The sequence below is a fragment of the Equus quagga genome, chromosome 1 (genome assembly GCF_021613505.1).
Source record: "Equus quagga isolate Etosha38 chromosome 1, UCLA_HA_Equagga_1.0, whole genome shotgun sequence".
Taxonomy (NCBI): Eukaryota; Metazoa; Chordata; class Mammalia; order Perissodactyla; family Equidae; genus Equus; species Equus quagga.
Genome location: NC_060267.1, coordinates 171,737,054 through 171,764,566, shown reverse-complemented (window position 1 = coordinate 171,764,566; position 27,513 = coordinate 171,737,054). Strand labels below are relative to the sequence as shown.

At 37.4% G+C, this 27,513-nt stretch overlaps 1 protein-coding gene across 3 annotated transcripts in view; it reads right to left on the bottom strand.

The window, feature by feature from the left end:
- The window catches only part of ARMC8 (armadillo repeat containing 8), a 94,657-nt gene that overhangs the window by 23,088 nt on the left and 44,056 nt on the right, over positions 1 to 27,513 (bottom strand). For all 3 annotated transcript variants that reach the window (XM_046652843.1, XM_046652857.1, XM_046652850.1), the window contains 5 exons: positions 26,327 to 26,387; positions 23,863 to 24,063; positions 20,987 to 21,082; positions 3,521 to 3,603; positions 3,130 to 3,211 (listed from right to left, as the gene is read on the bottom strand). In XM_046652843.1, the coding sequence (XP_046508799.1) occupies positions 3,130 to 3,211; positions 3,521 to 3,603; positions 20,987 to 21,082; positions 23,863 to 24,063; positions 26,327 to 26,387 (523 nt within the window). The remainder of the gene's footprint in view (positions 1 to 3,129; positions 3,212 to 3,520; positions 3,604 to 20,986; positions 21,083 to 23,862; positions 24,064 to 26,326; positions 26,388 to 27,513) is intronic.

The window sequence follows — 27,513 nt, the reverse complement described above, 5'->3', positions numbered from 1 at the left end:
AGGCTGCCTGAGTGCAAATTTCAGCTGAACCACTAGATAGGTATATGAATTCCTGGGCTGAAAAAATGGAGATAATAATAGTACCTGCTTCATAGGGTTGTTGTGAGGATGTATAAAAAGATTGTAGAACAGTAACTGGCACATAGTAATGACTATATCCGTAAAGTTTTTAAAATTTACTTATTTATTATGGTCAATTTATTGCTATAATCACACACATAGTAGGTATACAGTAAACCAAAAGCCATGGACTCCTGCTGAGCTCAGAAGACAGCATGATGACAAATGTTAGTTGCCATTAGCTATTATCAGAGCCTGTTCTTTCTAGATTGTAAGAGAGAAGACTTCACAAATATTACCACTTACATGCAATAACCACTTCAACTAAATCCTCTGCATTTGGGATCAGATCAGCATCAAGCTCATGATCCCAAAAAGAGTCCTAAGGGGCTCTAGTTACACAAATTGGAAATAGATAATCACAAAAAAATTTAGAGAGTTAAATATATTATCTGCTTTCTTCAGCTAAATCAAGTCTGAAGTTCCCAAGTTAAGAATAAGCAAGAATTACAAAATAGACGCAGTTCTTCTAAGATACTACGTTTTAACTCTCCTGTGAGTTATTAGCTAGCTGATAAAGATCAAATCTCATACACTCTGCACGCTGATCTGTCTGCTACAACCCCCCTAAGACCCTCTTCACCCTCCCCTTGCCTTGCCCTTCCTATATCTCTCAGGTGTCCCCTCTACTCATGCTTTAAGGCTGTCCCATTCCAGAAGACTCCTTGGGGCCCTTCCAGTCAGAAGTCACTCTATCCTCCTCCAAGCACCCACTGCCACTGTTTCTGACCTCTCTCAGGATGCTTATTACTCTCTGTACTATTCAAATTCTATGTGCAGAAATGCCAATTTCCTTTTCTCTTAACAAATTTAAGCTTCTTGAAGGAATAATCTATATATCTATGGTCTAATTTATCCCGGCCTGTTTCAACCAAATGGCGTTGCACAAAATGGGCTCAATGAATGTTTGTGAAATAGGAGAAATAATCATTTTCCAAAATTATCCTACTTGGAGTAGCAAGTAGTAAGTATACTACTATACTATTGGTTGAAATAAATAAGTGCCTACCAAGGCTTTAAAAAGTTGCTTTGTTTGATATGATTCATTTTTTAAAATATTATTTATTGTTTTATAGAGATTAATGTGCTCTTATCAAGTTTTGTTTTCAAATTACATAACAATTATAAACAAAAACAGAAGAGATTCTATGAAATTCTTAAAAGCATTTACTCAGCGCAGTGTAAGATATAATGTGAAATTCAGAAACTGACACCTAACACTAACCACATAGAATTTCACCAAAATAAGAACAAAAAATAACCACAAATAAAATCTTTAACTAAAATCAAATGGCTACTCTTCTGTGGTTTGCTAACCAACAGTTAAAAACATGGAAGAGCAAAAGAGGAAAAATCAACAGACATGCAAACAGTCTTTGAACTAAGAGGAACCTAAAAGTATCTGAAATAAATCATTGCTTACTTCCAAGCTTTTAAAACTATACTTTAAATGTGCAACAAAGTAGTAGTTTCATAGTAATTATACCCACATGTACCCAAGTGCACAAAATTCTAAATTGCTCACCAAGTCTTTTCCCAGGTAGAACCAGTTAGAAACCAGATGCTGCTCCATTTCTGATTCATATGATAAAGAGGTACTGAGCTGAGCAATCAGAGAAATGGCTCCAGAGGAAATATTTGGAAGTTATTTTGGGGAACAGGGGAGCACTTTAAAAAAATCTTGAACGGACCAAATCAATAAATCAAGAGTAACATGCTATGAAAAAGGTGCAATCTAAGAACAAGAAAGAGTGACAAGAGTAAAATCTCTTACGTGAAGAGAGCACTGGTCCAACTCCACAACCTGGCGCTCCTACCCCATCCGCCCTTACAGTCCCGAAGGCACCTCACGCTGCCCACACCCCGGAATGTTTCTGTCCATACTGCTCCTATCCCTGGAAAATCCTCCTGCCTTCGAAGCCTACTCCATATTCTCCCTGCCTGAAGCTCCCCCTGTTTCTTCCACATTGACGGCTCTACTGTAACCTCGAGCTTTAAGCTGAGGACAAGAGCACTGTAGCAAAAACTTTCGGCAGATTTATTGTGCCTGGAGGCTCTCACACTAGGTACTAAAAAACCAAAAACATAAACAAAAAAATTCTGCTGATTAAATGCAAGGTGTATGGTCACTCAAAAAAAAGAACCAGAGACCAAGTTGACCTGTGGTTCTGTAACATATTAGGGATGCTATTATTAGCAGCAAGCTGATGCGTATTCTCAGCCTCAATTCAGATTTATTTGACCTGAACCACTTTTTTTTTTTGGCCCTCAAGGGAAGAACTAAGATCAAAGAAGTTATTTTGGAGTAGAGAAGCAGGAGGTAACAGTTGTGTTAAAAAATATCCAGGGATTGACAAAAGACTAAGAAGAGGCTATATCTGTAAGTGGCTGATTCCTTTCCTTCTTTTTTAATTTGTTTTCAATTTTTGAAGATTGGCACCTGAGCTAACATCTGTTGCCAATCTTCTTTTTTTCCCTTCTTCTTCTCCCCAAAGTCCCCCAGTACACAGTCGAATATTCTAGTTGTGAGTGTCTCTGGTTGTGCTATGGGACGCTGCCCCAGCATGGCCTGATGACTGGTGCTAGGTCCGCGCCCAGGATTTGAACCAGCGAAACCCCGGGCCACTGAAGCAGAGTATGCGAACTTATTAACCACTTGGCCACGGGGCTGGCCCCTCCTTTTCTTCTTAAAACTAACAATTACAAAGATAACTCTGGACATAAGTCTAAAGTATAATACTAAACACACAGGAAGATCAGAAGAGTAACTAAAGTTTTATTTAAGAAAAGAAAACCAGGCATGTACTTCCCTGTCACAAATGAGATGCTGACCTCAGAAACGCATTCTACAGATCTGAGGATGATTCTAACACCAGATTTGAGGAGATAACTGTTCAACACACTCCACACAAAAATCAGACAGACTCCTAGACCAGAGTGCTGTCAGCTCCCTCAGCTCACTAAAGGCTCTGTGGGAATGGGTGTTACTTGCTGACCCTTTCTTCTTACCTTCATTAAAGGTTTCCACACAGCATGATCCTGGAAACTGGTTCGAAGCTGCTGCACAGATCTAGATAAACTGTGCAAACATCTACAAAGAATAATCAAAATTAGCTTCGCAAGAAGCCACAACTTTTACTTTTCAAATACACTGCTTGTCATTTCACAATTACTAATATACAATTCAAGTATATCTACAGACACTGTTAATTCAACTACTTCAGAACATTTCATGGACTTTTCAGGCTAGCTTCTCTGTTAAATAAGGTTATACACGGAATTCACCTGAGCACACTCTGGAGTAACATTTGGATTCTGCGCTTACTCGGTGAAGGTCCAGAAAGGAACAGGTTAAACACACGGCAAAGGATTTTGTATTCAGACCATTTAAAGCTCATACCTGACGGCAGCTAACCGCACCTTGACACTAGACTCAGACAAGCCAGTCACAATTCGGTCCATCATATTTTCAGTCTCAATGATCTGGAGAAAAAGGTTAATGCTGCATAAATAACAACATGAAGATGACAAACTTCACTGCTCGTAAATGCAAGTATGCTAACGTCCTTTAAAAGTCTAATGTTTTTAGCAAGAGTTTTTATCTCTGGAACAATCATTTTGCGGCAGGCAGGGCAAGCAGCTCATCAGAAAGGTAGGGCCACCCCGCTAAGGACCTGTCAGGCTGAATGACAGGCTTAAGGGACAGCTTATGTTTGTTTTAAAAATATTTAAAACAATAATTACATGGCATAAGTATTGGAGAGCTGTTGCATAAAGAGTCTTGAGAAAAAGATATAACTGAACTACCAATGGGCAGGTTCCTGCCATGATGAGATTCTAGAAAAATCATGGCCCACACTCAGCCCTTATGAAATGAACTCTGTGGGGTTCTGACAGAGCTACCCTGTGGCTACAAGCAAATTAGAACTAAGTTAAATATTTAGAAAAGTAACGCTCGCCACCTTTCCCTGTAGCATCAAGTCCTTCTATATGTCAATCATGAAACTTTATTAAAATTTAAAAACTAGATAGCCTACAATTTTACTTCATTAAGCAACGTATAGATACAAAATAGTGTGTGGAAGAAATTAAGTTTAATTTATGTGGTCCTATGGAAAAACAGTACATTAGAAAAAATGCTAATGCACCACAACACAAATATTAACAAAAACAATTAATACTTGTTGAGTATGTCTATGTGCGAGGCGTTGTGCTGATAAGTACATTACATTATCTGATTTAACCCTTTTGTGGGCATTACTATGATTACTCCCACCGGCATATTAGGAAACTGAGGATTCTTGATAATACAGATCTTGCTTGGGATCACAGAGCTGAGACTGGAACCCAAGCGCCTGACTCCAGAGTCCTTATGCTGAGCCATGCTTGTATTACAGCCCTGGTTATAGGGGCAGTCCTTGCTCATCAGGTAGTTCCCTCTATGGACAACACATTAGGAGTCATTATTCCTTTGGGAAAATCATCTGTGGAGCTTTAAAAAAACCCCAGGCCAATTAATCAGTTTTTCTGGGGTGGGGCCCAGGCATCTGTATTTTCTTTAAAAGCTCCTGAGGTAGAGTCCAATGTGCAGCCAAGGTTGAGGATCACTGACCTAGACTAAAATGAAGGGTGTTAGAAGGCTGACCTGAGAACAGGAGGGAGTGGGAAATCTCAGGATGTTCAATCCAAATGGGAAGAGAAGAAAATAGAGTTGAAATTAACAGTGATGGGCAGAAGAATATCAACTACTGAGAACAGAGAACTACACTTTAGCTATAGGGTAGGAACCATAACAATAGTGTTTGTAGGCTCCTAAGTGGTGGTGAAACTTACATACTGATCTACCCTCACCCTAGCCAAACATAATCTCACCCTACCTTTACACCAGCTACCCTTTGTTCCCATCATCACTTCGAGCCCCCAAATTCCTCCCTTTCTCCCTGCCTGCCTACTCCTTTTGACCCTCATCTGCCTTTCTCCCTGACCTGGATGCCCTGCTCAGACACTCCACTTAGAAGACAGATTCTCTTTTTCCACTGTCCTCCCACCACTCATTCCTGCTTCAGATCCCAAACTGCTGCGACTACAGTAGAAAAATCATCACACCTGGCTGCCTGGTCTTTCAGTGCATGCCGCCCACCTCAGTGGGACCCTCTCTGCTGCTCCACCAGCCTTGCACTCACCTTCACGAGATGCCCATATTCCCTGGGATGTTTACTTCCTACTTCAAATTCTTTCTACTTCCCTCATGTCCTCAGTCCCTCTGTGTCCACCTTATTTTTTGCAGAAACATGGTTTCTTTCTGGGATACAAATTGCCTTAACTTTCCTCTTCTTATTAAAATGTCTCCCTGGTTTTCATTTTCTTCACTCTTGTTACACTGAAGTTGGGTTCTTCAGGCTCACAGCCACCTTGATCCAGAAAGTACCTCCCACATCTCTTGCTTCTATCTTTATTTTGCCCATCCCACTGGATCCTTTTCTTCAGCCTGCTCCACCTCCCACTTCCACTCCTATTTAAAAGATATAAATGCCCCAACTTTAACCTCTTTAAACTATAGTCCTCTCACCTCTTCTCTTTCTTAAATGGACATGTGTCGCAAGGCTCTGTTAATCTCTCACTCTATATATACAACAATGTGTCACTTCAAAATCAGCTTCATATGGGTAGTTGCCTAATCTAAAATTCTGTCCTACAGTTCTTTTCTGACCTCTTGCTCCACATTTCCAACTGCCTACTAAACACAATCTGGATGCCTGGTAGAACTTCTAACTCAGTATGTCCCATACTGAGTTTATCTGCCCTCCCCAAACCTGCTCTTTCCCTATGTCTGTTTCTCTCTCTCTGCTAATGGTGTTATCATCTTCCCAGTCACCCGAGCACTAAATTTTTGTTAACTTTGACTCCATCTCTTCCTGAATACCCAATCAAGTGACTTTGCACTACACCTTATATCCAATTCCATCACCATGCTCACTCCAATAAACTAGTTAGGACCTTATTACTATTTCCTTGGGGTAACAGTGATGTGTTTTCCAAGTTATCTATCCTCTGTGCTACATCAACTGTCAAAGACTGGTTGGCTGACAGCTGACTTCAATTAAGCACTAGTCAATGTTCTTGAAACAGAGAAGGCCAAATTAGGACCTTCAGCATGGGAAAGAAACTAAAACCTGGGGCAAAAGTCTCAGGCACCAGATGGTTAGATGCTGAAGCCTGAAAGCTCCTCTCTAGTGGCTTGGGAAATTATTACCTAGGAATTAGAAGTGACATTTACTTAGGAATGAGAATGACAACTTGGGAGAAACAGTTGTCTGTATTGAGTGTAAGTACATTATCAGAGAATAAAGTGGTGGTGGCGGGGATGGGGAAACATAATTACTCTCCAAGAATTGAGAAATACTATTAGCACTGGCTTCAGGTGCTGAGGAAACCTGGACAAAGGCAAGACTTGAAAGAGGTTTCTGGACAATGTTTACTGGTCACATTCAACCAAAGATGTAAATCTGCCAAGAGAGAGGACAGGTATAGCAATCATGTAGGCATTCAGATTTGCTCTACAATCTTGAGCAACTTACTTGACCTCCTTGGGCCTTCAGTAAAATGGGGGAATATTGCAATTATTATTTTACCTCCAATCCTTTGCAATCAACAGGTAAATAAAAATTGTGTTAGTCTGTTCGGGCAAAACTATCATGTTGTTCAAAAGCAACATGGGATGGGAGGTAAGTTAGAAGAGACTGGAGACAGTGCAGGGCTAGTTAGATAGGGGGCCAAAATCAGGGAGAAGGCAAGGAAGGGCAAATAGGGTACAGCTCCTATTTACATGCCCACATTTACTTATTAAGCAAATATCTGAGCACCCACTGAGTGCTAGGCAAGGTTTTAAAACTTGAAGCTACAGTGGTGGGGGAGAGAGCCCTTGCTCCCACCAAATTTACAGTTTTGAATAAGCAAGTGAAATTAACTGTTTAATGAGTGCTATGATTCTACGGCACTTGATTCTCTGTCAGCAAGAGCACTTCAGGAACGACAAAGGCCATGGGACTTAAGGGAGAGACTGAAATAAGCACCTACAAATGATAAGTAGAAAAAACATCCATTCTCAAGCATGGGAGTTTTAATATTGGTTGGGAAATAGCCATTAATGTCCTTACCAAAGAATATTCAGGCTCAGGCAAGAGGACAGTGGAGAACTACGTTAGTGGCCAATCACTGTAACATTAGAGGGTACCTTTGTGCTTTCTTCTAAGTTTTCTGGGGGTGTGGTGGCTGACACTTTGGGGATAGAGTACAGCTATAAGTGGCTGGTAAACCTTTCCCCTGAGCTGGCATATAAAGCAGTAGGACTACCTGGAGGCATCTTCCCCTCAGGCACAAGGTGACCCTTCTTAGGTCACAGTCTATCAAAATGTCTGCAGTAGGAGGCCTGGAATTTTAATTGACCTAGTTATGGAGGGACTTCAGTAACCCTGCTAGAGTTGCAGAAAGCACACTACAGTTATGCATACATAACAACGTTCTGGTCAACGATGAACTAGTGTATACAACAGTGATCTCAGAAGATTAGTACCGTATGGCCCGCGTGTGTAGCAGGCAATACTATCTAGGTTTGTGTAAGTATACTCTATGATGTTCGCACAATGACAAAATCGCCTAAAGACACATTTCTCAGAACACTCCCCTGTTGTTAAGCGACACACAACTGTACTTGAGTGTCTGGTCTACCTTCTCCACCAAGATATCAATCTACAAGCAAGAAGGAGAATATAATGGAAAATCAGAATATGAACCTAGGATTTCAACCCAAAAGGGATCTAACAGGGTTTTGTAGACTTGAGGGCATTGAGACCATCTGAGCAGGGATAAAGGAAGCATTATAGTGAATACATTGACCAAAATGAGGATAGAAATGTGATTACAAGACAGAGAAAAGTTTGGAATTGAATCCAGAGAAAAAATTTTCAGGTCAGCAGGGATGGAACTGGCAGTGGCTGCTGCCACAGTCCTTTGATTCACGTGAAGATCTAACAGAGCACCAGATAAAGATCTGGAGTTGGAAAGCCAAGAGCAAGAAAACATTCTCCATGGCGCCTTTCAACGACCCCAGTACTGTACTATAAAGCCTTGATAGTGATGGAGGGTGCCGAGTCCTACCCCCTGCAAAGGATCTTAGGTCTTTCCTGAACATAAGAGCAATGCCAATTGAGCTGTAAGTTGTTCTGCCTCAGGGTTCTTGTTGGGATTCCTTAGCCATAGCTCAGCAAATATGCCTGTGGTACAGCTTGTTGGATCAGCTTAAAAAAAAGAGACAGAAAGAGAGAGACAGTGCCCACTGTTACACAGACACTGTGCCCAGCCAGGAGTATTAGTGGTGGACTGAACCCTCAGAGTGGAGGAGACCATCTCTTTCTCTGCTCTTCTAGAGATGTGGGCTGTAAATTTAACTAAAGAATTAAATCACATAAAAAATGCTGCATCCCAAACTGACCCAGTTTTAGGTCATTGCACCAGGTGACGTGCACCTCTCTGCTGGTGTCTTTAGTCTTCATGACTAGATGCTTTTGCTAAGCTTTTTGTCTCTGGCATTGCAGCTCTTGCAAGAGTAGATGAGGATGCACTGGAGCAGGATCTGAGGCCCCTGTCACTGAGACAGAAGATGGCCTGTGGGAGAAAGGGGCAGTCAGCTAGAGGGTCATGGAGAAAATGCAAAACCCAGATAATCCTAGGGCAGAAGTTCATTACACACATGGTAATGTTAACAAGAAGAAGATGGCCTTGGCTTATAAGTCAATTCCTCAGCCCTCCATGAGGTCTAGTGGACCCATAACTCAGTTGTGGTCAAGTCATGCATCACCTTTGCCTCAGAGCATATGAAGAACTGGAAGAGTCTGGAAGAAGCGGAAGACATATGGTCTTCAAAAAAACAAGACCCAACTATTCTTCCAGCATGATCCAAGATGAAGCATTTTTTTAGGTACTAGAAATTTCAGCTTGGATTTTGAACAGTGATCAAACCAGGTCAAGCAGAGCATGTGGAAACTGGCACTAGGTAGATTCTTAGTGGTGTCACCAAACTTCTCAGACAATTCAAAGTGGGTGGGCACGGAGTCAAGGGAGTTGAATGGCAAAATGGGCATTCTGTTAACAAATTATGTATGCTAATGTGCATAATGGACAGGAAAATATAATTTAATTCCAAATGGGCTTTTGTGAAAGGTTCCCAGGAGTTCTAATAGAGGATAATGAGACAAAACTGGCCAAAAAGAGTGAACACTTGGAATTAGATGTCAGAAGAGGCAGCCATCTAAGATCTTAGTGGATAAGGTATCAAATCCAGAAAGTCTAGTTAAAGCAGCAGGGACTAAGCAGCCAAGCAGGGTGCAGCACAAGAAGGTCAGGAAAGAAAGAGTAGGTCTGGCAAGGAAAAAGGATCTACAATTGAGACAACCTGCGGGATGTGGGTGGCAATGCTTTAGTCTCATAAGTGTCAATGTAGATGAGTCCCAGGGCACACACTTGAGCCTTCCCCACTAGGGGCTACTTATTTAAGGTCTAGCCTCTTATCTAACTTATCTTTTTTTTAAGGAGATGAGCCCTATGAACACAAGGTCTGAGGTCAGTGCAGTCAAGAGACTGGTTTTAGAAATGGGGTAGAGGCTGGGGAGGAAGGAGGCAGGTTATGAGTGAATATGGCAGACACCAGAGTGAGACAAGCAAGTACAACCAGCTTCTCCAGTGGACTAAATAGAATCAGTAGGCCCTGGCAAGGGATCATTCTTAAAAATGGAAAACCAAACTTTTCCTAGGTTTCAGGAAGTGACATACTGATTTTGCCACAGAATACTTAACTAAAGGACATGAGACCATGCACATCATGGAAATTCTTGAGCACCTAATATTTATAATTCCTGAGTACATCCTTATGCCATTTCCCCTTTATTAAAACAAAGCAAAACAAAAAAACCTCAACAGCACATGGCCTTCCATGAACCAAGCAAGGACAGCTGCAGGGCTTGTTCCTAAACAGGTTTAATTGAGAAACCAATTCTCTTACTGTATTCTTCTTCATGTCATTAATGGTGGCAGATATAACTACCTGAAAGAATTAAACAAATTTATGACTTAATTTGGTTGAATAATGTCAAAATCTGAAGGGGTCTTAGAAGTAAACTCAACTAACTTCTTTAGGTGATCAGGGAAGTCTCTGAAGTTCAGAAAGACTAAGTCACCGGTCCTGGTTTTCTAGGTAAACTTGGGCAGACCTGGGGTTTCACTGCTTAAAATAGCTGCTTCCAGAGTGAGGTCCTTTTCACTCACTGTGCCGTAAGGATGAGTTTTTAGTTTAGCTTTAATAACTAAATGAGATCTGACTTTGGAAACTGGGAAAGAAGAGAAGAACTTTCAAAAGTTTTCAAAAGTTAGTGCTGTGGGAACTACAGACTATACACTGACATCCTAGACCAATAAAGATCAGTATAAGAGGCAAGAGAGGTCATCCTTAATAAACTGAACTGACAAGGAAAAAAAAGATGCAATTCGCAGGGCCTGCAAGAGAGAAAATGACAAATCAATGACTCAGCTTGGGTTGGGGTTACAAATGCCAAAGGCTAGAGGGGATGCAAGCCAATGAATAAAAGATAAGCCAAGAAAAAACTGTGAAGAAACCAAAAGAGTAAGTTCTGCTGACTTTTCAATTCAGTTCCCTGATGAATGATCTGATCTCCGTTCTAGAATCAGGATCTAGCTCCAGCAGATACTAATCAAATGGAACTAATATTCTACTGTTCTCAGGCCACAAGCTCCATCTGTTCTGAATGAGAACTGCAGACTTTCCCAACCACAGCCTATTTCTATGTAATATTTGCCCACTGCTCCAATATAAGACTTTCTGACATTTCCCTTATTTATTTTTTAAATACAGGGTAGTTTTTACCAAAGGCTCTTTTTTCCTGAAAGATACAGTTTCTCTTAGAATAGATCATGATCAACATATTATTTTCTGGAGTCTCAGTAAACACTTTACAAAATATTTCTTCCCTTCTCTCACTCTTTCATTGTTATCCACTTACACAGTCATACCAAATTTCTCTAGCTTCACCATCCTGGGAGGCAGAGGGTAGGGGAAAACAGGGCATCTCCTCTCAACCAGAGAACCAAAAGGCAAAACTTCTTTAGAGTTGAGGCCTCTTTTTGGTCCTTTCTCTTGAAGGCACTGAACTAAATTAACATCTAGTCTCTCCTGGGCCTGACTGAGCCTGGGAGCAGTATCACTTCACTTTAGGAGCGGAGCACAAAGAGGAGACCTTCTTATTGTGGGCCCATTCTTAACCTTCTATATTTCATTCTTGCTTTTAAGCCTCTTTATTTTGCAATTTCTACCTCAGGACCTTTCAATCTTAATAAATGGGAAACTTCCACTTACATTAAATGTTTAAAAGAAATACTCAAAGTCCTAAACTTTTCTACGCTTTGGTAAAAAGTGGGAGCTCTCTCTTGGCCCAACTTCTCCTTCTCCTAAAACCAAAAACATAAACACACTGTGTCAGAAATACTTATAATGTCTAAAAATAGAATAACCCTTCCTCTATAAAAAAATATTTCTCTATATAAGAGTTCAATTTTTAAAGTTCAATCATTAGCTCAATGGCAGAATAGAACCTAAACAGCCACTGAATTAGACTCTTTTATTTTAACACATAAACAGAACCATTATAAAGGACTATTCAAACAACAGAACTAGAACCATCCCCTCTATCTCTTACTGTTTTCCATCCCAGGGATCTGAACGATGTGCTTTCCCTGCAACACAGTGGTCCTGCTCAGCCCCTGCCCCTTTATAAATACATAGTCATGCATGCAACAGTCTTAATTATCCTACAGGTTAGCTGGCTGAATTTTAATGTCCAGACACACACAATTTACTCAATAAATACAAGCATAGCACCTACTGTATGCCACGTACTGCTTTTACAGATTATATTCTAGTTACAAACATTATAGCCTGACAAGGGAATAACTATTAAAAGAAGGCCTCAGGATTTCAAAATGTTACCTCAAGTTTAAATCTACTCCATAAGGAAGCCGTCTACAAAATAAAACACAGAGATAGTACCTCTATGACATCATTAACTCTGGATGCTTCCTTTCTAGAATACTAGCTCACAATGGAATCACATCTAGACGGTGCCCTTAGAAAAACATTTTCAACTGATGTAAAAGAGACACAGATACAGAGATCCCTTATTCTGTGGGTCAAAACTTCTGAAATAACTGATTTTAACATTTTGGAAGAAAGTGAGAATTCTTCCAACTAAACTTTATAGGAGATGGACTTTTCCAGACTCATTCATAATAGGCTATTTCAATTACAATCACAACTTAATCATATCCGGGTGTATCTATCATGGCAAAACTGGATTTCAATGTAGATAAGACTTTTTATACACACGAGGCCCTAGAATTATTACCTAGCAAATTACTGTCTCATCTTCTTAACTACAATAAATTGTAAGCTCCCACAAGGTACACACCAGTTTTCTGCTTCGTCTCTGGGCACACAGGAGGTATATCACAAATGCCAGATGAATAAACTGATGTAATTAAAGCATCTCATGACCCAATTTGTACCAAAAACTATGTGAACGAAAAGACATGTTTTCTGAATCTGATGCTTTGCAACCAGCTAATACAAACTATTACGTTCTCTCAATTCATAGTTCTCTTTTGCAATCATTTCAGACTATCACACATTGTCCTGTGAAATCTCTTGCCATTCTATATCATAATTTGGCTCTAGTAATGGTATTTAATTCTACATGAGTAAAGCAATGTAATGGTTAACGGCATACACTTTGGAGTCAGAGACACTGGGATATGACGTAGGTGCTCTCACTCACTAGCTGGGTGGCTTTGGTCAAATTGCTTGTTTCCTGACCTCCAACAGCTATCTCACAGGGTTGAATGAGGTTTTAGGGAGACAATGTACTAATGCTTAGCACAGTGCCGAGCACATGGTTAAGTGCTCAATAAATGCTACTAGTTATGTTAAATTCAGTTTCCAAAACAGATTATCTCTTGATGTTAAGTGCCTGAATTATATGATTTTTGCATATTCCCCTACCATCTAACACAATGCTTTGTATGTAGCAAAGGCTGAATAGATATTTCCTTAATAAGTGAACTAATCTTAATTTTTCTCTTTGGCATGGTAAAGAATTTTATTCATGCAACTTTGCTAACCAATACACAGAATCTAGTAACATTTCCTACCATAACCAAAAGCCATAGTTATCATCCAATTTGTCTGGGGTCCAACACAGGCCAAAATCATTCAAATAAGGGAATCAGCATGTAGGAATGTATCCAGTAACAATGACAATGTCACTTGATAATGCCTCTTTCAGAAAGTCAGACAACTGACCTCTCCCTGCCCTGGCTTTGATAGTGTCCTATTTCTTTCTACAGTCCAGTACAAAGAAGCAAATGAGAAGTAGAGTTTTTCGCTAAACTGGCTTATGATCATTTCTATTTGGCTATGCAGAATTAGCACAGGGCGGGAAAACTTTTCTGTAAAGGGCTAGACGGTAAACAGTTTAGGCTTTGTGGGTCATATAATTCTGTCGCCAACTATTCCAGCTACCATTATTGTGCAGAACAACCATAGGCAACACATAAACAAATGAACATGGCTGTATTCCAATAAAACTTTATGGGCATTTTGTCTATTATATCTCAATAAAGCTGAAAAAATAAAGAAAAAACCTTCATGGACACAAATTTGAACTTACTTTTCACGTCAGGAAACATTTTTTTACTTTTTGTTTTTTTTCCCCATTTAAAAATGCAAAAACCATTCTTAGCTCATAGGGTAAAGAATTATTATACAGGTAATAAATAGCCAAAGGGTGTAGTTTTCTGACTCTCGTGCTAGCGTTTTAATCACAGACGAGTGTAGCAATGGTCCTCGAACACAAACTCAATTTTCTCAAGGTCTAATACTTCACAAATATTCTATCATTCCAAACATTTCATTCATTCCCAGATAGAACATTCTTGAAAATCCAACTTAAGTCACTAATTTTAGCTCTACAGATCTAAATAAAGATATTTTAGCCCATTTCTTGGTTTATAAGACATCTGTATGAAATAGAGCATAAACAACTAACAAAATAACCAGTGTATACTTCATACTTTAAAAAAAAGAAAATGAATTGTAATGCAATGGTTTATGTAACTGTAATACCACAACTAATAGTGTAACACTCAATTTCATGTCTCCATTTAATGAAACTCTGAAACAACAATTCCTTACTTGATTATATAAATACCTCTATTGTGTATATGGCATTATCGCTCCCAGGTTTGCTTCTTTCAGTTTGCTGAAGCCAAGGGTCTCAATACTGTGGGCAAGTGGCAAAACCTGGTCCTGCCATGGTTAACTCTTGAATACTTACCGTCATGAATGAATGTTGCAGAGTTCATTTAAAATTCTTTGGTAGATTAGCTTTAAGACGATAACTAACACTTTGACCACAGATTAAGTCAAGGAATTCTGAATTCCAAATGAATTTGTTGCCATTCAGTAGCAGAGCCAAATCCTGAAGGGTGCTACTTTTGTGGTACCATCGAAAACCTTCACAATGTTCAAGACGTTTGTTTCGGTACGTAGGCTAAGGCTTAGAAATAATTCCTCTGCCTCATATCATGACAGAGACAAATACAGAATTTTGACACTGTGCCTTTTAAATGACCATTTAGAATTACTGAACTTTTGCAAAATATTTAAAAACATAAATTCATGGTATACTTATACTGTTACCCAGAAGATCAGCTAGCAATAAAAGCAAGCTACAACAAATGATGAAAATGTTCAAAGTGAAATGTTTAGCAAGATTTTGAGATAGCAAAAAGATATTTTTAAAAACTGACCTAAATTTACAAAGGTACTTTAAAGTCTTATAACTTTAAAAATAAGAATTTACATTTGTCCAAATTTGAACATATATATTCGGGATATGGTTTCATAGGAAGGATGTCCCTTTGGAGAAATGACGTCTATGGCAACCAAGGACGGTAACACTTAGAAGACCAAAGTTAGATAGAATTTCGCCTCCTTACTTTTCTCAAAACATCTATTACCTATGATTTTAACCAATTATTGATTTATATTCTATTTAACTCCAAGAAAAACAAAATTATATTTGGTGCTTCAGAGGGCATGCTACATCAACAAAAAGTCTGAAAACCAGTATTTTAAAACACAATTATAACAGTAAGAAGACATCTTGTCATTAATAAGAAAACTAAAGGAAAAGCCTAGGCTTCTGAAGTATAAATTTACTTTTACCAGAATGAATAACTAACAATTCTGGAAATTTACAGCATAAAATCACTGTCTGCATTGCAAACCTTTTTAATTTACACCCCAACATTGTTCAGCTTTTCTCCCAATGCATGTAAAATCTATATTTATTTTTAATCTTCCAATGAAGTCACTTAACATATTCTAATATATACTTCCATTTACGGAGCACCTACAGGCACCATGCTAAATATTTTAAATACATTCTATCTCATCTTAACAATGACCCTGCAGTTACAAATTCCTTTGCTAGGAAAGAGGGTAGAAGACAACTTCTCCTTCTTCTTTGTTTTCCTTTTCTTTTATTTTTCTGTGCCTATATTTCTCAAAAAAATTGTTCAATTAAAAAGAAAAAACATCCCACTCTCAGCTACGTTCTTCATATATGTCATGTAAAACCACTGCGATTGGATGATTTTTTTCCCCCAGAAGGAACAAAAACTTAAGATTTCATGTTTTCAATTTTTTTTTTTTTTTTTAATGAGGAAGCTTGGCCCCGAGCTAACATCTGTTGCCAATCTTCCTCTTTTTTTTTTTTGCTTGAGGAAGATTGTTCCTGAGCTAACATCTGTGCCAATCTTCCTCCATTTTGTATGTGGGATGCTGCCACAGCATGGCTTGACGAGTGGTGTGTAAGTCTGTGCTCAGGATCCGAACCTGCGAACCCTGGGCCGCCAGAGTGAAGCATGTGAACCCAACCACTATGTCGCCAGAACGGCCCCTCAATTCTTGAAAATATAAAAAGCCTTTAGAAAATGAAACATTAAACTATTAATTTCCAAATTGATACAAGGATAGCTCCACTAATATCACCTTGTTCATTTTAGTTGATTCCAAGTAATTCTTTGAATCCCTAGCAAATTCTTATCAGCCATTCCTTACTTTTCTCTGACTTACTGAAGTTTTGTTATAAATGCTGAGTTTTAAGGCTGTATCTTATTGCTCTTTACCTCCCCTAACTGCTTTCCCCACTCCCTCCACCCACTGGACAATGCTCACATATTGCAGGTAGTTTGATCAATCTATGTAGAATTGAATTAAATTACTGGCCTTAAAAATCTGACATTCATTAATTGGGAAGATAATATTTTATACAGGTGTATATCACTTTACAGAATAGGTTGATTCCTGAGGCTCAGGCTAATATCTATAAACCAACCATACTATTATCCCTAGGAAAAAAAAATTGGTCCAGATTCAAACTTGTGAATGATACACATTTTTTTAAATCATACATTTAGAAAGGAAAAACACTAAGAAATAATGGTAAAAATTAACTCAAAATTAAACAAGTAACATACCATAAAACATGTTCTCTTTGATCTATATCAAAGTGAGTAGAAGACATGCCCTCGGGATTGTCTGCCTCTTGAAAAGTGGGAATTTCCTGTATTTTCTCTACGCTAAATATAATGAACCCTCTTGCCTATATGATCAGAGGTAGATTTCCCCTATTTTAAATTTCCTCTCTTCACATACCACAGAATTGCTAGTAAAGCTACGAAAGTTCTCAATGTAGGGAGGCCCATATATAACTCAATTAAGGGTACTTAATAATGCAATTTTGCAATATGGTTCATTCATGCATTTGTTTGTCCATTCATTCATTTTTTTCATTCATTCATTCTTCAAATATTTATTAAGTGCCATCTATGCACCTGGTAGTATTGAAGATACAAGGAATACAGTGATGAACAAACATAAACAATTCCTGCCCTCATGGAGCTTACATTCTAGTTCCTTAAAAAGAGATCTCCAGCTAAAATATAAGCACTTGAAATCCAAGAGAAAAGCTTTCTGAAAGGCTCCATTAGTCAGATACCTCAAAGGAGCAAAGGCTACAATAAGTACTACATTTTAACATTTGTAATGTGTTTTATTTTTATCAAAAATAAAAACAACCTCTTGTTAAATTTATTAATTTCCTTCCATTTTAATTTATACTGACTACTTCTAATTTTCCTCAATTTACACTTTCTATTTCTGATAAATTCTACTAGAGTTCCTTGAAGAGAGTAAGAGAGAGACAACCCTTTTAAATTTCCAACCTAACTGATGATCAATAGGTACTAATCAAGCGATGGTCTCCATAAGAGCAATTCTTTGTTATAAAAGAATTGGCTTCACAGTCCCAGGATTGTTTGCCACTGCTGCCTCTGTTTGACTTAACCACTGACTGGGGCTTTGGCTGGGGATGCCAGGACTTGAAATTACTTGTTAGGTATCTTCTTTCTTTTTTACTATCTCATTAACTGAACTTACACTTCGTAGGCAGCATTAATATGTAGTAAAGGCCATCCTTAGAAACTGGACTTTCCCTGGGCAAAGAGAATAGCCAATTTTTACCTGGCATTGTCAGTGCAGTTACTGCTAATGGACTCTGGACCCTTCTTCCACTGAGCTCTCAATTCCTGCCCCTGCCCTTGCTTTCCCTAACCAAAATCCTTGAATTATTCTAAGTTTATTATGGCTAGACCACATGTGGTCAAGTTCAGTGGTCCTTCATCTTTTCTTGGGCTTCTTCTGCCTCTTTGTGTCATAGCCAACGTTAACATTTTCCACTCTCACCTGCAGAACTCTTTCTACCTTCTTTCACTCTATGACAGGACCCAACAGGAAATCAGGAAATTTGTAAGTACATCACAGGGTGATAAAGGATGCAAAGTTAGGAATTAGGACACCAACTCTGCATAAAAAGATACAGAAAGATCCAGGTATATTAATGGAAATGTCACTCTGTGTATGATTTCTGCATTTTCATTTCTCTATTTTTCAACAAATATTTATTGAGTGTTTATTAGGTTCCACAGATTGTTAGACAGTTGGTTTCTTTTAATGGGAATAGACCAACACTGCTCCGAAGCAGGAGTGGGAAATCTCTTGACCTACAGGTCATATTCAGTCTTCGGCTGAATTTTGTCTGGCCCAGAGAGAAGTATCAAGAAATGAAATACAGCAGGCCTTTAGAAGCAACGAGAGAGAGAGACAGACATAATTCTATGAAGAGAGAAGGCCTGTATCTTTCTCCTTTACTGCTGTGTATACCTCTCATCATCTCTACCTCTTTGCTCTGGTTTTCTCTTCTTCATTCTCCATTTCCTTAACTGGCCATAATAGGGTAATGGGATATATGTTATTTCCTGTATTTATTGAATTACATTCCCATTTTCAACTTAAAACGCAGACTAACTGAACATTTCACATTTTTATCCTGAAACAAAGAAAAAGCCATTTTGTTGCTTTTGTTTTGGTGGGAGGGGGAGATAAGTCTATAGTCCTTGAAATTTCTCTCAGAGATTCTCTACTCATTAACTCAATAACCTGAAATTCCACCTTGGCAAGCATATATATTGCATTAAAAAAATAAAACAATAAACATTGTACTTCAAGAATCTACACAAAAAAAGGAATACAAAGTCCATAAGGCATAAATGTAAAAGGTAAATAAATATTTCATGGAGAAAGTAAATAAAAATCTATCCAAATATTATTTCAACAAAAGTGGAATAGAAATAAGTGCATTCAAAAGAAGAGTTATCGTTTATCATTTTTTATACACTGAAAATAAGGATTCTCCACTCCTAAGAACAATTTTCATGCAGATTTTATCACAAAATTACTTTATATTTTCCATTTTACAATTTCTCTCTTCAGTAGTTGCTATGAACTACAAATTATTCAAACACTTAATTTCCCAGAAATGAAATATCTTCCTAAAAACTCTATAAAAATCCCCATTACATAAGAAAGTCACAGTATCTTTTCTTCACCACACAAAAAAACTATAATAATTATAACTTATTCTTTATTTGTCATCTTTCTACATAAATTATCAGGATTAAAAGCCTTACCAGGAAATTATACACATTATGAATACAAGTTTTAATAGACTGCTCATCAGACTCATGTTGCAAGTACTTCTAGAACATGATATCACAAATTAAGTCATTAATTCCAAAACAATAGTTTATTAACAAAAAAGTACAAATAAGTACAAATGGACATCCTATTTCCCCCCGTTATGGTCTATCTATCTATCTCCCTTTCGGTCCATGGCATGGCCTTCTTAAGCTAAAAGAATGGGTAAAATATTCCTTCTCTTTCCAATGGGCCCTAATAATCATCCAAAATCAAATCATTATGTATTTAAGTTTTACAGTCCACGTCAATTTTTAAAATGTTTTATCTATATAAGCTGCCATAAAAGTCTCCTCCCTTGCAATATACCATGTACCTAAATTTAATGAAACACATCGGCATCAACATCCATAAAGCATGCTTAGACATAGGGAATATCATATCACTAGCACGTTTGCCTTGAAGGAACAGTTTACAAATGAAAGCTTAGAGGTGTCAAAAAGGATTTTCATAGATATTTACTAAAAACACTTCAAGTCAAAAACATCTTGTTAACGGAACTAAATTGAGGTACACAGAAAACATTCAGCTTAGTTGTGTTCTTTGCACTGATTTTAAATCAAAGCTACTCATATATCTAATCTTACTGTTATTATTTCAATTTTCTTCAAGAATGGTTCCTTTTCAATTTATTTCAATAAACCTACAGTTACTCCATATTTCTCTCTCTACAAGCCCAAAGTAGTTCTCTGAATCTTGGTAAATTCCCATGTGATTTCTCTTACATGGTTCCTTAAAATACCAATATAGATGGGGAGATTTAGTAAACTGCCATGTTTAGTAAATAATGCCCAGTTTGCTCTTTCTGCTATGGCTCATTGAGACAGAACATGTGGATTAATTTACTGATGTTCCTAAAAGCTTTGTGTAAAATTTATTAGATTATATATTATTTGAGTGGTAAGCTCCATCTAGCCTTTTGGTTTGTGGAAGGAGCCAGGTCAGAGCTTACTCACTTTACTCCCTACTCAGAACTATTCTGATAAAGAACACGAGTTCAGTGTTGGACTAGGCTGTAGTAACATAAGGTGCTATACCAGTGACACATTTTTCGGGAGCTGGAAAATTCAGATGACCACTCACTAAACATAAAATCATTATTCCACAAAGATTTTATTCACATCAAACTTGCACAGTAGCAAAAAAATCAAAACATAACTAGCCACATATCAAAGAACAATATACAATAGAGATTTGAATTTCTCAATGGCATTGGAAAGTATTCCATAAATAACATTTACAATTCTAGTGTTAGGTCTTTCAAGGTGTCTGAAGCTTCACAGTGCTAGAATTGATTTTTATCAACACATGCAAAAATGTGCAACATAATAATCCATATTAATGACACAAAAAAGCACGCCAGTTATTTGTCATTCCAGCACGGCCATGCCACTCTATGTTCTAAAAACAAACAAACAACCCCCCAAATCCGGGTCCCATTCATTCTTCAATTATGCCTTTAGTCACTCTGCTTTATTATATTCAAACAGTCACTGTTAGTGCTCTTCACCACGACTTTCAGGTTGACGTCACTCCCTGCCTGCTGGCTGTCAGGACTGGGGGACGCCCCTCTCCCAGACTCACCTTCTTCCGGATGTCTTCATCATTTGCTCCGAGAGAGGCATAGAGCTTGAATGCAGCCTGGCGGAGTTCGTGAGCGTGTTTTAAGTCGTGATCAAGCTATTGGAGGGGAAAAAAGATATGTTCCAACTTAATCCACAAATTAAATCTTCAACAAAACTGAGAAGAGTTGAAGAAAAAAACTTAACTATAACATATTAGTGCTTTCACTGAATTCCTGATTATTTTTGGGTTCTGCTCACATTTGACTGAGACCTTGCTGTGCTTGTGTCAGAAGGACCTGAAAGGCATGCAGTCTGCTTCTATCTAAAAGTGACCACCACAACATTTGACACTATAGTATAGGAAAAACCTTTGTGAACCCTTGACCCCTAAAAATTCAGTGTTCCTAGATGGTAGCTTTAGTGTTACTGACGCTTGCTTGCAGCAACTCTTTGAAATGCTCTCTTCAAAACCAAGGCACACTCAGGCCTTTCTAGCCCCAGGATACAGCTGATAACTTGAGTGCTGCCGCAATGCAACAACGTCTTTAGGAGGTTCTCCTAAACATTGAGTAGTGCTAGCCTAATTTCAGCATTTATATAGCTTTTAGAAAAAGGGAAACCTTGTGAAAATCCCTATCAAACAATGCACTATCTATTACAATTACCTGAGATTTAAGTTTGGGTTTTTTTTTGATAAATTTATTTAAATTACTTAGTGGTACGAAACAATTAATGCTATCTTTCCATATGCATAACTGGCTTTCTAGGTTATCAATTCTTCCATATACCTGATTTATCACCAGACTACCATAAAAATTAAATAGAAGCATGTTCTCAGGACACTTTCAATGACAGACTATGAACCAGTGAATATAAAAGCCCTATCAATAATGTAAATAATTTTATAACTAAGAGATATAACTTATTCATCCAAATGACTGCTACTTTCTCCAAATGAATTGCCTTGGAAAGGTTCCCCCTTAGGCAAAAATGTTGCTGTTGTTCACAACATTCTGAGATCCTCTTTTGAAATTTCCTAAAGAGCTAAGTGGCCTATTTCCTAAAGAGCTAAGTGGCCTATTAGCTAGAAAACCTGGACAACGATATATCTTCATGAACTAAGAGAGTCTTCAGTTAATTGTCACAGATTGTGGTATGTGAATATGGGGAAATCCTGCTGGGTTGCAACATTTAGAGTAACAAAAACAACAACAACAACAAAAACACCATAATAAAAAACTGAAACTCATTTGGGGTGGTTCTCAAGGCAATTCTTAAGAGTAGTTACAAAAATATTTTGACCAAAGCAGGCACCGATGGATTATGGAAGGAACCTCTCAATATTCAACACTCATTTTGATGTGTGAGTTCTAAAATATCTATTATTAAAGTCTTAACTACTTTCTAGTCATAATATATATTAGAATACTGATTTGGACTAAGATACCATGAAAATCACACATTCATTAATACGTAAGAATTTCTCTCTACAGGTCTAGTATCTATACTTTCATGGTCAGAAATCAGTGGATAATCCATCATCAGACTTAAAGATGACAAAACAAATTAATATTCAAGTTTGGCATTAGGAGATAATTTTTGAAAATTATTATTATTCTAGTTTTACTGTGATGGAAATAAAATGGAAAATCCCAAACAGAAGGGATAATCTTCTACATACTAATTAAATGATTTGCACATGCATAGGCTAGAAGTTCCTATTAACTATGTTTGCTCACTCTCATGTCCATCAGAGCGTTCTATTTGCCTTGCTAGGATGGTCAGCTAAGGGTGTCCATGAGGCCATAGTTAGGACTTGCTCATGTATCTTTGTACCAATGAGATACTGTGTCCAGTGTGAGCAAGTAGCCAGAGAGAAAGCAGTTAGTTCAAAATAATCCATTGCCACTACTGGAAAAACACTACTACCGAAAAAAGAGCAGACACATACCTTTAATATGTAAAGGGTGGTGTACATTATTAATACAAATATCAGTAAAGGCTATTTTAGGCCCTTCCTAAGACAGAGAAAAGATAGTCTTAACAGTTTGTTTTATTTTCAATGTTAAATGTCAAATGAACAGTTGCCTGATAGATGAAATTTTCTGGAACTCAGGGGCATGGGAGAGGTCAAGAGAATAGTTTAAAAAAATTTTCCATTGGGACTACTGGCATCAAAAATAAAGTCACATTCATGGAACAGTACTGGTTACTAATTAGGAGGCAATGCTCTCTCTATCATGACCTCCTTGAAGCTTTCTCTAACATAATATTTATCTCTTATGCTTAGAGAAATGGATATGACAAACAGGCTGATAAGAACAAACTCAAAATATCTACCTATTCTAAGGAACTTCTATTTTGAGAAATAGTTAGCACAATTTGGTCCTCGGTGGTCTCAAACTAGAGGTTAAATAGCACTTTAGCTGTCACTAGCAGGCCCAAAGCACAATATGAAACTGCAAAAAGGAAAGAGAAGAAGATGGCAGTAGTTGGAAGAAAAGGTAGCAGAAGAGAAAGACAGTGGTGGAGAGTGAAACAGGCTGCTCGAGGTGACCCTTGACCTAAAAAGGAGAATACAGCAACAGAGGTGATTCTGAGACCTTGAAGAGCATTAGATGATGTTGATATAATCCCACTATTTTTAAGTTTTAGTTGGGAATTCAAGATGCAACTTTCTTTTTTCTCGATTATCTCCTTAGTAAAAAATTTGACAATAAACATGAAACAAATTGGATTCATAAAGCAACATCATCTATATTATCAGAGGAAAAAAATTCTTTTATTTAAAAAGGCTCTGAACTGTAGTTATCAATTGGTTCAAAGTTTTGAACAGTAGGAAAAACTTTTTAAAAATCCCCCTCTTGAACTGCTGGAAAGGAAAAGAGAACATACCCTTTTAATATCAGTGATGGCACTCACTGAGCTGGGATACTTGAAATAATCAGCAAGCATGGCAATGAGGTGATCAGTGATGCTAGCGATTCTCTGTAGCTCAACATCTGGTTCAATCAGATAGGCAAGGGTCTCAGCTCCTTCAACTCTCTCTTCTAGTAATCTCTCCTTACTGCACATTCGAACCAAACAAGGCAATGTCTAGAAGGCAGTGAAATTAATTATTTGTTTTTTGGTAAAGGCAAAAGCTTGATGGAGAGCATACAGTGACTGAATCAACTCAATGGTTTTTCTTGAGAGTCATGTTTGTGATCAAATGTTTCAATAAAGACATTCAGAGAATGAAAGGTGTTTTTGGAATGTAAAAATAAAATTCAGTGCATATTAATCATTTATGCTGGCACACTAAATTCTAATCATACAATCAAAGCAGATTAATACAAACTCTAATTAGCCTTTTGTGATCAATAAGACTGAAGCTTTATTGTACAACCTTATAAAAGACATTTAAGGATCCCTAATAAATCACGTCTGATGCTTCTGCCCCATCTACATATTTATTTACCTAAAAGACATTCAGCAGTTTAATCAGGAATGATTCTGTCTTAGAAACAGTATGCTAACTTTTCCTTTGTGAGTAATATGGCTGGGATGACTTTTTTTGTTTGTACAGTTCCAAAAACAAAATACAGCTTTAAAAATTCAGTGATCTTACCATAACTCAGATTCTACCAGTTCTCCTATAGTGTGGGTGAAATGCATCAATCAGAGTTCCTAGGTTTTCTGAAGAACTCCCTGGAGTGACTGTGATACCTACTAGACCAATTTTACTTCTGAGGTCCCTCAAAAATCTTGGTATTGTCTTGGTAATTTATCCACATTAGGTTCTCAATAAAACTATCCCATTTATTTACTATTTCTAAGGCTGATGAATCCACTTTAAAAAGATAATGTGGAAGTAGAAATTGAAATGTTATAATTATAGGAAGCCTTCCTCAACTACTGTAGTCAACTGTGCTTTGCTCTTTTCCAAGTTCTTATTGTATCTTTACCAAAGACTTGCACTTTATTGTTCACTACTGATTTCCTATCAGGCTTGTTGAGCTTTACAATACAACCCTAGGCTTCTGAGAGGAAAGCTTTGTTCTTATTTTCCTTTGGACAGTTACTAACATTTATCAATACCATAAATTCATGGATTATTGAATTTAATGCTCACAACTACTACACGAAGAAGATACTGTTAACCTAGATTAGCAATAGAGCAGCTGAGTTAATGAACCAAGGTCATGTGCATGGAAGCCCTCAGTATTCTATGCAGTGTTGTCTACTTAGGGGTCCTCAGATCTCACTACATTAACTGACTTGCTTCACCAAAGACTAAAGCAAACATTAGTCTTCTCAATGCTCTTTTATCCTTAGGTTCACTTTGAACACTGATAATGATAGCTCTCACATTCATAAAATGACACACAATCAATTTATATATATATTTTTATAGCTAATAAGATGTTAAATATATTTAATGTATTCTTATCCTCACAATAACACTGTGGAAGAGATGAGCAGGAATTACTGCCTCCATTTTCATAATTGAGAGTCTGAGGCACCAAAAGAATAAGGGATGTGCCTAAGGTTACCAAGTCAGTCAGTGGTGGGAGTGCTAAAACCAGAATCCAGGTCTTAGAACTTTTAGGTTACTTTTTTTTTTGAGGAAGATTACCCTGAGCTAACATCTGCTGCTAAACCTCCTCTTTTTGCTGAGGAAGACTGGCCTTGAGCTAACACCGTGCCCATCTTCCTCTACTTTATATGTGGGACACCTACCACAGCATAGCTTGCCAAGTGGTGCCATGTCTGCACCCGGGATCCGAACCCACGAACCCTGGGCCTCCAAAGCAGAACACACACACTTAACAGCTGGGCCACCAGGCCAGCCCCTAGGCTACTCTCTTATCTGGGTTTTTCTGAGTTCTAATTGCATTTGACATATCACAATGATCATGATTGTTTTCATGTTATTTACTTATTCTTTCTCAGTATGCCTTTCAATTATCTGCCATGAGGGTGATATAAAGTCTTCATCTGCAAAGATAGCGCACTGCTTGCCTACAAACACTGTGTTGCAAACTTAATGAAAATCAAGGATTAAAATATATTTTCTATTTCACTTGAATTTCACATAGTTTTACAATTTCTACATCCTCCCAATTACCATAAAAATGAAAAGGTGTGACAAGGAAAGAATTATTTCACTTTGACTTTCAAAACACATTGAAAACCAATTTTTTAAAACTATATGGCAACCCACTGAAAATAAAAGTATGGTGTTCTAATATTATTTTATCCTATGCACACATACCACAGTGATAAATGTATAAAAAGAAATAGGAATACCAACATTTCTATTCAACACTTATATGACTGGGTAATTTTCACAAGTTTCTAGAGAGAATTAGCTCACCTTTAACACAATACAGTTGTCATCTGTCCGAATTGCTCCAGCTCTACACATGTAAGTTAAACTGGAATAAGATGGCAGAAAGTAAATTTTTGCTTGTGTTTTAAAGCTTTAAAAGAAAAATTATCTCTCTTTAAGATTTTATGGGGAAAAAAGGACAACTACTCTTACTTATTTGGAGGGAGAAGGTTTTGACATTCCTTTATCTGAGGTTCTGTTAACTTAATAGTCAAAGACAACTAACTGATATATATATATAAGCCAGATATTTAAAAAGAAATACTGACAAAGTTGTTTTAAAAATAAATGGCCTAATGAGTAGATAAATTTTGAAGCTAGGTGCTATGCACATTGGAGTGCTTTATACTTTTCTCTATACTTTTTTGTGTTTGAAATTTTCCATAATAAAAAGGAAAAAAACATTAAAAATAAAATATAAAGTATCTAAGTTTAAATGAAGTTAAATTGGGATATTCCAATTTGTTTTTGAAACCAGTTCCACGAGAGCATTACCTTACTAACAAAGAGGCAAACACTCAGTTTTGAAGTTAAGACAAAAAGCAAACAAAAAATACAATATAAACAAATAAAAAACAATTAATGGTGTGTTGAGTAATTCACTTGAAATTCCTCATTCTTGCCAAAATATCAGAGAGCCACAGCTTCCTAAATCCTGAAACTAACCAATCCATTTAGCACAGAACCCTACACAACAGGAGCTCACCCCATCTGCTAATGTATTGATAATTACAGAACTAACGTGTGTTGAATGCTTGTATGAGCCAGGAACTGTGCTAATAAGAACTTTACATAACTCTCTTATAAGCTGTCACATCTCTGCGGGGATTCCGTTTTGTTTTTCTAAAAGATGAGGAAGTCACATTCTCTGAAATCATGGTTTGGTTATCAACTTCAGCTAATTCTCATTCTATGTTTCTATATCTTTATATTTTCCTGGCTTAATATTTAGCATATTAGATGTGGGTTAAATCTGATCTAATTCGGTATAATTTCAACTGAAATATAACACGAAGGGAATGTAATAAAATAATTTTCTACAGACAGTCTTAGATGTTATATGAGAGTTCCTGTTCTGCATGCTACTAGTAGTAAACTGAGTAAAAAACACATTCATCTAAGAAAATGTGAGTCAGTCATGACTGTTGAATTTCAAAATCACAAAACAAGAT